This window comes from Lepisma saccharinum, chromosome 2 (genome assembly GCF_977018435.1).
Source record: "Lepisma saccharinum chromosome 2, izLepSacc3.1, whole genome shotgun sequence".
NCBI lineage: Eukaryota > Metazoa > Arthropoda > Insecta > Zygentoma > Lepismatidae > Lepisma > Lepisma saccharinum.
Window position 1 is genome coordinate 109,170,569 of NC_139230.1, and position 14,661 is coordinate 109,185,229.

General features: G+C 38.3%; 1 protein-coding gene across 1 annotated transcript in view; it reads right to left on the reverse strand.

Annotated features, from left to right (window-relative positions):
• LOC145983594 (KICSTOR complex protein SZT2-like) overlaps window positions 1-14,661 on the reverse strand; it is a 605,385-nt gene that overhangs the window by 432,949 nt on the left and 157,775 nt on the right. The window contains exon 11 of the mRNA XM_083116658.1: window positions 6,110-6,245. Within this exon, the coding sequence (XP_082972784.1) occupies window positions 6,110-6,245 (136 nt within the window). The remainder of the gene's footprint in view (window positions 1-6,109; window positions 6,246-14,661) is intronic.

Here is a 14,661-nt window from a genome sequence, read left to right on the forward strand (position 1 = left end):
TTGTTACTTTGAAAAAATTACCAACACTTATGGTATTGATAAAACTTATCTGGACTTTTCAGGACCTATAAAATCGAGAAGTAATTTCTGAGCTGGGATTGGAATCTTTTTTGTCAAACATCCAGAAGCAACCATGCACACACTTTATTTTAAGCATACTTCTCCAAGGAACCACATTATCTCAGCCTTCCCTCAGATTTTCTGTTTCTCCATCTAATTTGAAGTTATGTGATGCCCAAAATACACGACATTTGTGATTTCTTTCTAATTTCTTTTGAAGGCCAGACACAACTCTAAAATGTATCACAAGTTCGGAAAAAAGAATGGTTATAACCCCTTTTTATTTTCTTATTTAGCATCAATTATCTGTCACTTTTTGCTAATTGAGACGATGAGGATGAAATTGATGAAGGGGAACTCACAAAGAACACCCATACCGACAGCAGGATTCAAACCCAGAACTCCCAGACATCAAGGTGCACTGTGCTAACCAGTCCATCACGGTCGGAATTCTTATAGCCCTAATCATTTCACAAGAATTTTCTCCATCTTTAACTACACACAAAAGAAGATCAATCTAAATAAAACAGGTGCGAGTTCACACACTAACCGTCAAAAAACATATGCATGTGAAAATACAAACTAATATTTATTTTTAGGTAGTTGTGATTTATTTTTGTATATTAAAGGAAGACATTAGTGATAAAATGAGGGAAGTAGAGGAACAACTCCAATGAAACATGCTTCGTACAATTTGATATCACGATTACATAATAGATGTGCATGAATCATGCAGCGACTTAACTAGATTCCAACTGCCATTTTATTACTAAATTCTAAATTAGCATAATATCACATAGTTTACCTATTCAAAATGTGTGCCGCTTTGGTGCACTCTGTGGATTGTTTCGTTGGTTGGTTGTTTTAATTAATGTTGCATTAATAACATCAGCATATGCGGCAGGGAAAGTGGATGGAAAATGACAATGAAGAAGAATGAGGGGCCATTGTTTCTCGATTAAAGAAAATCTTTCTACATGCTACTGAGTCGCTGCGTAAAATCACTGAAAATGTCATATCTTTCTTTCTTAATTGTGCTTATTTTATATTGCTTTTCTAGCACTTGCATCAACTAAGGTGGTGATGATGATTAATGAAGTTATTGATTGAGTTGCTGTTTTAAGTCCACTTTATGCACAGTAAGGCTAATCGGGACTGGACCTACAGTTTAAAGTGGGATCCGAACCATGTGTGCCTCCACTGGGTATCGAACCCGGGACCCCTTGATTACAAGGCAAAGACGCTACCACTGCGCCATGGGGGAGGCCCTGATTAATGAAGTTATGAAATGGATGATAGGACATAATGATCCATGCCTTACACAAAATTCTAAGTTGGGACTAATGAATATTGATTCGTCTTATGATTTGTCAAGTAGTAGTCTTTAACTTGAATCTTTCTCAAAGAGTTCTGGGTTGACAGCATGTTTTGGTTTAAGTTGCAGTTTTAAGTCCACTTTATGCACAGTAAGGCTAATCGGGACTGGACCTACAGTTTAAAGTGGAATCCGAACCACTTGTGCCTCCACCGGGTATCGAACCCGTGACCCCTTGATTACAAGGCAATGACGCTACCACTGCGCCATGGGGGAGGCTCGGTTGACAGCATGTGTGTTGCACAATGATGATTTGATGAAAACCACCACTTCAGTGAACTTTCATGACAATGACTCTAATAGTAAAGAGAACACTTCCTTATGAGTAGCTGTTGTTAAGAAACCAATTCTTGAAACTTTTTCTGGAGGTCTCACTGCACCCAGCTGTTGTTTGCTATGGCTGGGCCTGGGGTATGACTCATGCTGCTGTCAATACTCAATTGTTCCCAAGAATTCAGGTCCACCAGGCAAACCTAAGTGACAATTTTGTTATTTGGGTTGCATAGACAACGGGATTTAAGATGTTACGAAATTGTAGGCCACGTGGCCCACAAACTACTTTCTCGGACTGTACCTAAGTATTGAAAGACAAGAAGTTGCTTTATACTCATGGATTTGCTTCCATCATTTACACTGATAGATACATGGTCCAGTATGACAAGTATGTAATATTACACTTGTCAAACAAGTATGTTGAAAGTTACAAATTTTTGAAAATTTGATGATTTTCAGAAATTGGGTGGACAAATGAACACATCATGTGACACAAAACATGTCATATCTCAGAAACTGTGTGGAGTATTGTGATGATTTATGCATTGTTGGAGAGGAGAAGGACAGTCCTAACAGAAAATAACTGTGTTATTACTCTTACATGTTCATAAAGTAGAAAAATCTATAAAGAAAGTAATTTGTAACAGATAAAATCTGCAACCTCCTACAAGCCTGCCTCACCCACAACTATTTCCAGTTCAAAGACAGTTTCTTCCACCAGACAGGAGGCCTAGTGATGGGCAACCCCCTTTCTGCACCCCTATCAAACATTGTACTACATGTAGCAGAGAAGTCAATACTCACCCAACCAGAGTTTGCACATATAAGGTACAGAAGATATGCCGATGACACCCTAGTTATTTACAAACAGAAAGAGAACTTAAACCATCTCCTAACTGCCCTCAACAACATACATTCTAACATAAATTTCACCATTGAAAGGGAAGAAAATGGCCACCTCAACTTTCTCGACCTAAGCATCCAATGACACCAAGACAAATTCATCACGTCCGTGTACAGAAAACCAGGTTCGGGCACCCAGTACATCCATGCCAAATTCTACCAAAACAGAAAGCTGGAGTATGGATGAACTTCTACTGAAGACCCTTCACACACAGCTGCACAGAAGATGACCTCCATGACGAAATAGCATGCGTAACTGCAATAGGACTAAACAACGGTTACACCGAACGCCAGCTATCCATGTGGTGTGCAAAAGTAGAAGCTCAGCTCAGACAGACACCCACAAGACAGAGATAACCCGAACCAAAATCCCAAACCCAAATGGATCACTTTTCCATACCACCCCACCACATCAGACAAATTTGCCAAGTCCCTCAAACCCTTCAACATCCGACTAGCACACAAACCTATATCCCAAATCTGAAGATCATTAAAAAATTTCAAGAGATATTACCTATGCAAACTTGCATCCCCTGGTGTCTACAAGGCCACATGCCAATGCCACAACACCTACATTGGCAGAATCATCCGCACTGTCCAAGAACGGATTAATGAACACATAAAAGATGCCAAAAAAGACACCAAAATCGGGCCTTTCTCAACACCTCCACTCCACTAACCACACCATCTCCTCCATATCCATACTTCACCCAACCAGCTCTGTCATAGAAAACACTGTCAAAGAAACCCATGCTATCATCCAACAAAAACCAGCACTGAACCTGGATAATGGGACAGGCACACCCAACTTGGCTCCCCATCCTCAAAAAGATCCCTGACCTGAAAAAGAAAAGATGCGGTGCACATACTCGACCCCCCTTCAGCCATGCGGGGAACAGGAACTGCACTGCACCAAGCCCAGCCTAGCCCAGCCCCCCAACCACCAGCAGGCAGCGCCAGTGGACAACAGAAAGCAGACAATACAAACCATGATGCACACGCCAGCGCCACCAAGGGAGAAATTACAACTACAGCAGCCTGGGAACAAACAAAGCAGTGACGCGGTACCATCTCCACTCCAGATGCCGTACTCTTCAGTGAATGAAGACAGTGGATCTTCGAAATTAATAGGATTTAACCATTAACCTTTTGGAACCTAAGGCCATTTTCACAGGTAACCCCCTTGCTGCTGAGCAGATTTTGAGCAAAATGCAGAGTTTCAATTAAATTAGTGTAGATCGGAGGTTAATTGCCCTAGAGAGATGAATGATATACCGTTGTACGCAGAATGAACCAAAGATTCAGACTTCATAAAATTTATGCAAATTCACCATATATGTGGCAGAGGGGAGAACCCCAAAATTCCAAAATTTCGGGAAAAAATAGGGATTTCCCCCCTCCACACAAGAAAAGAGTACATGACACTGTCGACATGCACATGGAAATTATCACTGGCATGTAAGGAACATAAAAATATTTGCATTATTTTCGTATGACCAATGTAACGTGAGTTGTATCCCCAAAAGGAATGGTCAGCACGCCACTGATTCAAGCTTCAAAATGCAGCGGTACCTTGAAATGACTGTAGCTCACAGATTCAGAAGATATAAACTGTACGCACATTCGCCGTATATATGGAGGGAGAGGGGAGAATCCCCCAAAAAAACTTTTTTTTTAAAAAAAAATTTGAGTTTCCTCCCTGCCCCCCCCCCCCCCCTGCCTCTCCGAAAAAAAGGACATGAAAAGGTCAACATGCACATAGAAATTATCGCAGGCATGTAAGAAACAGAAAAATATTTGCATCATTATCATATGACCAATGTAACGCGAGTTGTACCCCAGAAACGAAAGGCCAGCACGCCACAGTCTCAAGCTTCGGATTTCAGCGAAATGCAGGGTTACATTGAAATGACTATAGCTCAGACGCTAACTGCCCTAGAGAGATGAATGATATACCATTGTACGCAGAATGAATCACAGATTCAGATGATATAAAATGTATGCAAATTCTATTTTTAGATAATGCAGGGTAACTTTTGTAGCCATTTGTGAAACACTTGTGCTCAAGAACAAAGGCTTTTCTTCAGCACACCTCAAACTTCTATTCTTACGACGCAGTTTCAACAACCCCTCTCCCCCCCCCCTGCTTGCACCCACACAGAAAACATTCCTTTTGACCTCGGGTACCGATAAACAAACTTCCTTTGAATGCAGTTTCCAGGGGTGAGGGAAACGCATTGCTTTAGAACAATAAAGCTGGCCTTCCTTTGTCGGCAAAATTTTTCCCTTGAAAAAGGATGCAAAAAAGAAGTCGCCTATTTTCGCCCATTTTCATGAAAAAAATATAAGCAACAATCATTTCTGTTAAATACATGTGTTAACAACAATACGAAAAAAGAAAATCTGAATTCTAGCCAAAAATAGCAAAATGTAAAAAAAATGTGAAAACTATAACCTTGACAACCATCTCGATCGAGACGATCGGGTACCAAAAGGTTAAATTGTGCAAGGCGGAAGTGCAAAATTTCTAAATTTCACGTAAGTAATTCAACATATTTGTTGGACAAGTCTAATATTATATATTTGTCATATTGGACAAAGTATCTATCAGGGACAAAGTATTTATCAGCAAAAAAAAAAAAAAAAAAGGAAGCAAATCCGTGACTATGAAGCAACCTGCTCTAGGTGACTTCGCGTGGAATGACCCATAAACAAATTGAATGTTGCAAAACATGATGTGGGTAAGGGATAAAATCATCCAGGCCATGCTACCAAGATGGCCACCATCTTGAAAGCATACTTTTTTAATGTGTGCATTCAACTACTGTTCAATGCTTGAACAAATATGCAATGTTTCCAATATTTTACCACTGTATTAACCTACTCAACTTTCTAAGGAAGTCATCTTACTTATTTAGGAAAAAAAACATATTTCAAATACTATTTAAAAATCCAGGATTTTTATTTTTATATTTCACTATAAATGTATTATATTCTTTAAATAAGAAAATTATGATATGATATTTTTTATGATACCAATAAAATACAGTTATAAAATTTACTGTAACTGATATTCTACCAATTCAATATAAAATTTCAAATATTCTTTGAAGAACAAGACTGGCTGACTAATTTCCTTAATTAATAAATTTCACAGTTGACTGAAATGGTGTTTGCCTTTGAAAAAGTATCTGTATATTTAAAAATTTATTTTACAAAATCAGGACATATATACTGTGTTGATAAAAATAATAGCAAAAGGAAATATTTTTTTTTTGCTAAATTAGAGACAATATCAAATTGGTAATTTTACTGATACACTGATTCACCAATTTGCCTACATAATGCAATACACAGGAAACCGATCAATCTGAACCATACTTAGCTTTTACTGTTAACTTCTTCCCTTCTTAAACTATAATGAAAGTTCAAATTCATTTTCTGTTTTGGACATTCTAATAAGAATTGGTGGTATTGCACAGACAACTACTCTATTACCTTCAATTGACACAGCATAATGAACTCCTCCTGTAGTACAAGGCCACTGAGAAGTAACACTGTATTCAATGTAAACTTGATTTTTCCATGGTAAGACTAAGCATATTTCAATGTAGCTTTCACTAAGGGTTGCAGTCTATAATAGAAAAAGAAAAACATTATACTCACAATAAAATAATACATATGCCACTTCTTGTGTCATCTGCATTTCAAAAATTACATGCATGCCCGAGTTTTTGTAATCAAATGTTCAAGAATTAGAGTTATCTTCCTTAGGTCAGAGAAGCGCAAGTAAAAATTCTTTGCATTCAATTTGAACAAGCAGAATCGTAAATATTCTACATTCTTTTTTCCAAATTTTCTTCTTCATTCTCTATTATAATGGTGGTTTATGATATTTTAACAAACTGTCAGCACAGTGTCATCTGGTAGAAGGGTCTGTCATAAAGTTAGCTACTCTGAGCTGACACACAAGGACTTTATTTCCACATTAAAGATTTCTGGGTTAGAAATATTTCAGGGCAGTCCAATAACTTTTGGGAAAGTGTACATTATCCACATGAGATTACAATACATGGAAGCTTATCCAAAAATTCTGAAATAGTCTTAATATCAAGCAAAGCATGGAAACCTTACAAAAATATTTAGACTTTTTGATGCAATAAACATGACATTTCTCACATGATATTTATTATATTTTTTTCTTAAACAAAAACCTGAAAAATATCTCACTTATTGTTATTTGTTGTCTAGAAAGCTCTCTCAGTAAAATATGTTCTATTTATGGATTTCCTTAAACAACTGGTCATCACACCACAGGTCATCTGAACGAACTGAACTTGAATCTGCAGGGAAGAAACCAGCTGGTGTCAGATTCAATGGGAAACATAAATGGTTTTCATAATAAACTGAAGATTTTCAACGTTACTTTGGAGAGGAATAACCTGGTCCATTTTCCAAGCTGTCGGCGCCTAGCAGAAGATGAAGAAACACTGGACTTTTCTGAATTCAGTGTAAATATTAAAGAAATAATGGATGAGTGTGGCTCCAGATTTAAAGATTTTGAAGAACTTAAAAGCAGCATCCAGCTATTTAGAAATCCTCTTGGCATTAACATCGAAGAAAGTTCTCTCCAACTTGAATTGTGTGATTTGCAAGGCGATGTGTTCCTTCAAACTAGGCAAGAAAAGGAGCCAGAGTTTTTCAAATACCTTTCAAAGGAACGCTTTCCAAACCTTCGTAGTTATGGGCAAAGAATGACATCGATGTTCGGCAGCACATACATGTGTGAAAGTGTTTTTTCTTCAATGAAGTTCATCAAGAATCGCTACAGAAGCAGACTGGCAGATTCTTCACTGCTTCACCTTCTGAGACATTCAAATACAGAAATTCAAGTGGACATTCCAACTTTAATAAAAGAAGCAGATCAGCCTCAATTTTCACATTGAACACTTACTATGAAGGATTCTTATTTGTTTGGTGTGTTTTTCATTTTTCAATTCATCCATAAGTATTGGGTTTTTGTGAAATAAATTATAATTATACAATTTTGATTTGTGATTCCATTGTTTTTATTGCCTCATTTTAGAAATTTAGGTCATGCAAAAGTACTACATTTTCAGTTCAGTACTTACAATTTTTGTAATTTTTAATCCCCCCCCCCAAAAAAAAAATGCGGCTCGCCAATCAACTGCTGGATATAATTTTGGCCCTCGGACCTTTTGAAGTTGGAAACCACTGATCTAGAAGACACAATTTTTCAAAAAATTGTTTATTTGTAGTTTGTGTTTGGCCAGTAGATGTCGTGAGGATTATAAAATTAGTTATTGATTTAAGGGGATAGACTACGGCCGCCATCTTGAAAATTCGTCCCATTCATTTACATGGTAAATTGCTACTGTGATTGCGTAGCTCTGAAATGGAATTTCGACATTCTGCTTGCAGGACATTGTTCTTCGTACTCGTCCGTGTGTGTACTCGTAGCTTTTGAGTTGAGTTGGTGTTTTAAGTCCACTTTATGCACAGTAAGGCTAATCGGGACTGGACCTACAGTTTAAAGTGGAATCCGAACCACTATGTGCCTCCACCGAGTATCGAACCCGGGACCCCTTGATTACAAGGCGACGACGCCACCACTGCGCCATCAGGGAGGCCCGTGTACTCGTAGCTATATTATAGATTGTATAATTACATTAAGCGCAAAATAATAATAAATCGCAAAATACAGATCTCACGTCTTTCCACTTAATTTTCTTATTTCACAAGAAGAATATTAAAAACCGACTACGTAGATCACAAGAGGAAACATTTATGCTGCGATTGCTATACTTTTGTTACTGGCAAGATTGCGTATTATTTTGCAATTATATTAACATGCCAGGCCTGCAACGTATTTTTATCACGGCAAATTGTGCTGCCACCTGCGACACCGCCTGGAACTTCCAGCGGGCGGAGGGATATTCGAGTTGGACAGCTTCTGCTAGCTAAACGTTTTTCGAGTCTCGCGAGTGTTGTGTTGTCAACATAAAATAAGAAATTATGTCACCGCCAAGAAAGAAGAGAGGATTGTTTCTATTAGCAAGAAAAAAGATGAGAGCAATTAATTGAAAATTTGGCGAGACAACAAAAGCAGTATAACTGTCTTTTATCACTTTCCTAATGCAGATAATATAATAAAGTATAATTGTCACGCCAACAATTCCGGCCGCAAATTCATAGGTCCGCGAAATCTGTGTTCTCCATACCCTCGAAATAGCCGGAGGGGAATGGACTGTACCGTTCCTCGACCCTCCCTCAGAGAGCTGTGTTGTCACCGCCAAATGGTCAAGGTCGAATTTCAGAATCCTTCTTTGGAATGAATGGTCGATTAACCAGAGCCAGGCCAGGAAGGAACTTTCTTCTGTTGGGAGCAGGGCTATCTTTTCCATTGAAAAGGAAATATTACGTGTAAATGTACTGAACTCGGGTATTTTATGTTTGTCCAAGCTTGTGTTACATATTTATGCTGGTTTATCACATGACATAATAATAATGATGATAATAATTGACCTCAATAGTGGAGGTATCACAGAAATTGTCATAGTTTCGAATCCCAAGCAAATATGCATGTGTATTTGTTCCATCGCTTCGTCGTTCATCATCATCGTCGCAAATATCACAAAAGTTACAAAAAGACGTAAGCAAAATAGAAATAACAATAACGTTTCCATTATTTTATTTACATCCGGATATCTGCTTATTTTTTTCTTGTTTCTTTGAATATTTGAGAAATATTCGTTAACGCATTATTACTAAATTCTATGAAACTATTGGCTGCGTAAGGTCCCTCTCAAGAATAATAGCTAGTAAATTCTCTTTTACTCAATGTGGGGTTTGAGAAATGAAAAATAATGAAAATTAAAAATAAAATATTATTTAGAAGTGGAAATGACTGAGTGAAAATAATGGAAAGTAGTTTACCTGCTGATAAAACTTTTGGGGGCCACGGACAAATCAACTGGATTTTACTGGATAAAAAAATGCTATGGTCCTAATAGGTGGAACACTGACTATGATGGTCGTATGGAATGGAGGGGACAAGGGGGGCCACGTCCTTCTGGAAAATGAAGGTCCACCTAAAACTTATGTATTTCACATATAATGTCATTTCAGTTACAGTAATTCATGTTCATTATTATAAATTAGTTGAAGAAACATAATAATTTCGGACTGAAATACTGTTTTTCGAGGGGGCATCACTATTATGGGGAAAAAATGTGCCTCCTTTGTTCCCACCTGGAAAGCAAATTAGCTTGTTTGCCCCTCCCTGGAGAGAATCCTTGGGACCCCCATGCTGACTAGTGGTGCGATTATACCCAAATGACAGTCTGGCCTAGCTCTACTAACATGTAGGCACATAGTGGTTCGGATCCCACTTTAAACTGTAGGTCCAGTCCCGATTAGCCTTACTGTGCATAAAGTGGACTTAAAACAACAAATCACTCTAGTAACATGTAACGTATCATCATCTTTTATGTGAACGACAGAATTAAATTTTATATAATCTCATAATCAGTAGTGGTGACAATGAGAATGAAGATGCGAATGATTCTATTTCGATAAAAAGGGGCCAAAATGTGATTGGATTCAATTAATTAAATGTAAGAAATTGCTCCACGAAATTTGCAGAAAGGACATTTATATTGTAAAAAATTCTAAAGGAAAGCAATTTTTTTGCTTCAATGCTTCTTGTATTACTATATATTTAATTTACATTGTATATCGAGTCTGATACGTTGTAATACAAAGTGTTCAATTTCCTTTCTCTCTCTTTGTGATATTGCAAACTTCATATGTTGTTCCACTATTCCCTTGTTGAGGATAGATGTAAGTTTTGACGCATTTAGTTTCATTGCATTTCTTAACCTTTTCACATTGAGCCGAATACAATTGTAATACAATTAATTTTTACTTTTCTAGTTTACAGTTAACTAAACACGCACTATATTGAGTGTGATAATATATATGTTTTTCCCATTTCACATTTCATTTTAAACAAACAGAACTATGTCATCTTACCCAGAACTACCTTGTATGTTGATTGTATATGTATGTGTTGATCAGTACGCGTCCATTTGCGTAATATTATGTTTTTAGTTTCACCTCATGTCCTCACTGTACCCCTTAGGACTGCAAAAGCAAACGATTCGCCAACAAACTGAAACGATCTATGCACCTGAAAGATCATAATCAGGTGAAAATGCACAAAATCAAATGATCCCTCAAGTGCCGGATAAGGAAGTCCCATTAGTATGTAAGAAGGGTGCTTCGAATAGTGGATAAGAACCCGTGGAGCCGGCCCTTGTGGCGGAGTAGTTAGCACATCGCGCTACAACGCCAGAGGTCCTGGGTTCGAATCCTGGCCTGGTAATGGATATTTGTGAGTGTCTATTCATCAATTTCATCATATCATCATCACTCATCCCCATCTTCGCAAATTAGCCAAAAGTGGCACAAAAAGCGAAGTGAAATATAGCAAATCAAACCAAACAGCCAGTCCAGAGGGGGGGGGGGTGTTATAACCCGGCTATCATTCTCCTCATAAGGGGGTACAAATATTGGGAGGGCCAGTTGTCCCGAGGTAACAGGGCCCTCGGTTGGACTCGTAACACATGAAATATCATCTGCATAGAAGACACAACATGAGAGTTGGAACATGGAAGATCGTCACTACTACTGGAAAGGATAGTGAAGTAGAAGCGATGCAAGAATATAAATTTTAGATGACTGGGATTAGAAAAAGGAAGAAGAAGAAATTGAGTAAAGCCCGCCGTGCATTGTGCAATAATCTCTGAACAAGTCATTGAAAATCTATCGATCTGAACAAGTCATTGAAAATCTATCGAAAGGAAGTGACGTCAAATGAAACGTAATTTTTCTCCTACTGCTCTGTGTATGTAGTATGAATCAATGCTTCGTTTCTGTGTAACAATAGAAACTAGAAGTCACGTGTTCTATTTGCTTGTGTATAATAAAAACAACAGTACATTATTATTTTCTTCGGGCACTCTAGAAATCAGTATCGACAAGAGATTCTCTCCCCGCAGGAAATGAAAATTCTGGGTACACACTTCACTACAGAGAGAGATGTCTGTAAATGCTAAAGTCGAAGATTTTGCGCATGAAATGAAAAATTTCGCTATCGAAGAGTTTTACCACAGAGTAGATAATTTAGAAATTATCTACTCTGTGGTTTTACTCATATTACTGCAGTTCAGTTACATTTTCGTTGTAGTTTAACGACCAATTCATATGCTCGATTTTTAGAATTACCGTTCTGTCTCAGTCTCCGTTCGTTCGTTCGTGTATGTGTGATGGGGACATGTGTATAAATTGATAATCGCGTTTTTATTATATCACGCTGATGCCACCTGATTTGCGTGAAAATTTAACCGCTAATTTGGCCACGACAATCCCACCAAAAATGTTTCAATCACCATTGAGCCCAACCAAAGAAAATTTACTGGTAACGTCACTGCTTATCTCAATGAGAGGGGACATCGAGGAACAACCGCCCCCTGGAGATAAGCAGTGGCGTCACCAGCAATTTCTCTTGGGGTGGGTTCAAGGGTAGTTGAAACTTTTTTTGGGAGGTTCTGGGCTATCATAGCTTCCTCAGCCGAAATCGAAATTTAAAAAGATGATTTCTCATTTAGTTGATTTTCTTACAAACTGTAGTTCAATAAAACGTGATAGGAGCTTGACTTGCGTAGGAACATTTTGAACAGGTGAAGAAAGCTGGGAGGGAAGTGACGAATTCTGAAGTGATCGTTGGAAGATAGACCTTGCTAGGATATTTCGTCACGCCACTGGTTGACAGAGATTTCTGACCCCGGGGAGGGGAGAATAGAATTTGGTGTCTCGTGAACTTATTTCAGCGCTACTTTTATTTATGCTGAAATTATTTTTCATGGGAAAGAAATATTTGAATTGACTTACCTATTAAAAGGTTTCAGCTCCTAGTAGAGCGATCCAGACCATTTATCTTATTATTTGCAAATAAAGAATTATATTGATTTAACACAATATACGAGTTTCTCGCAGCGCCGCCATATTTGCAAGCCGACTTGCAAACAAAAAGTAGGAAAGTAACTACGCATTGCATAAAAGACAGAATGAGTGAAAGAGTAAAATCAGATATATTCCACTTTCTGAGGTTGTATTATTTAATATTACTAATATTATTTTACTGTTCTTGGTCTTGAAATACTGTAATTTATAATGTTCGTAAAAATAACACTATTTCCTGGTGATATATATTTTTTTGCCTTCACGTTGTATTTATTTGTGCCTTTAATATATTTTTATGTCTACTTTCTTCAGATTGAAACATAATTTCTATTACAATTTTTAATAGCGTCTGGCCTTCTATACCCAATGGGAGTCGCAAATGTCAGTGTTGGCCAAGCATCGTGAGGATTGGAAAGGAGAAGGTTTCGCCAAGAAAGCCAAATAACAGCGATAATTAGTTTGATTGATTGATTTATTTGGTTTATTTTTCATCCTTTTTCTGCCACTTTCAACTAATCGCGAAGATGAAAATGAGTGACATGATATTATGAAATTGATAAAAGGACACTCACAAAAAACATCCATACCCAAGCCTGGATTTCGAACCCGGGAATCCTGGCGTCGTAGCGCGCTGTGCTAACCATTCGACCACAAAGGTCGGCACGACACGATAAAGACAATCGGACTCATTGCGCTGAGCAGGTGTTATCCAAAGATAAGCCACTCGGCAGGTATTGAACCTCAGACGACATTTTCAGGAAGGAGTGTATTATTCCAAAGCTGCCACCTGGGTGGTGCAGAACTGACTTCTGTTCTAAAAGGCTCTAGGTTCGAATTATGGCCATGGTTTGGATATTTTAGTGCATTTGTTCTATTCCCTGCTTCATCGGCTCAACATTTAACCTCGCCGTGAAAAGCGACGAAGTTTTTGGTTCACTAGTTGCTCAGATAGGCAAATCGGAACTGACGTAAGTGCAGTTTTCGAGCCACTGTATAATGTGTTCTCACCTGGGATTGAACCCGGTCCCCTTGATCACAAGGCGACAGCGTTATCCACTATGCTATCGAGAAGGCCTGAAATGCAGATTTTGGAATTTATTGGTAACAACACGGAATAACCATCACCAAAAAAATGGCATAGAAAATTCCAACCCAACCTGAGTCGCTGGTCAACCTAGCCTCGGGGACAGACAGAAATCAAAACAAAAACAGTCGAAGGGTGTTGGTTTGAATGTTCTGCGATGAAGGAATTTACAGTCCCGGAAGGATGGGGAGGGGAGCTTGAAGGAGGGTCGGCGCATGTTTCGTATTTTGTGGGTGAAAGTTTTACTTTTGCGTATACTATTTTTTGCTGTTCGTAAGTAAAATACAGAGTGAGTAACTTATATTTTAGGAAAGGAATCAAATGGCAACACTGTACACAGATAACACTATAACACTTCCTTATAGTAGTTTGGGAACATAACATTCACCTTTCATTTTTTTTCGCTAAATTAATTTGAAATGTAAAACAACCTTTCGCATCTTGTCTAGTCTAATGCATAACATACTGCCAAAGTACATCTACGTTTCGTGTGCTGCACTAAGGATGGGTAAATTGTAGAGGAAGAACTGCAGCGACGGAGGAAAATGCAAATGAAACTGGGAACTATATTCCATCGCGGAATAAACCACACTCTTGCGTTGGGCCGCTCGCGAAACTATCGATGGTGGCTGCTAGTAATTCGGAAGTTTCACCACCAGATGTCTCAGACGTAAGGGTAACAAACTCGTCTCCTTGATCCATCGCATTAAGTAGTGTCTCTTTCCTCTATTTTTTTATCTATATAATTATGGTAATGTAGGGACATGGTGGTCCAGCCAGTAGGGCATCTGACTGGCACATGAGAGACCAAGGGTCAATTCCTGGAGTGGGTGATTTCAGGTGAGTCTTTGCCAGCAATGTCCCTGCATGAAGCAGCTCTGGGTTGCACTTAGCCTCCAACAAACTGGTACCTGGGGGG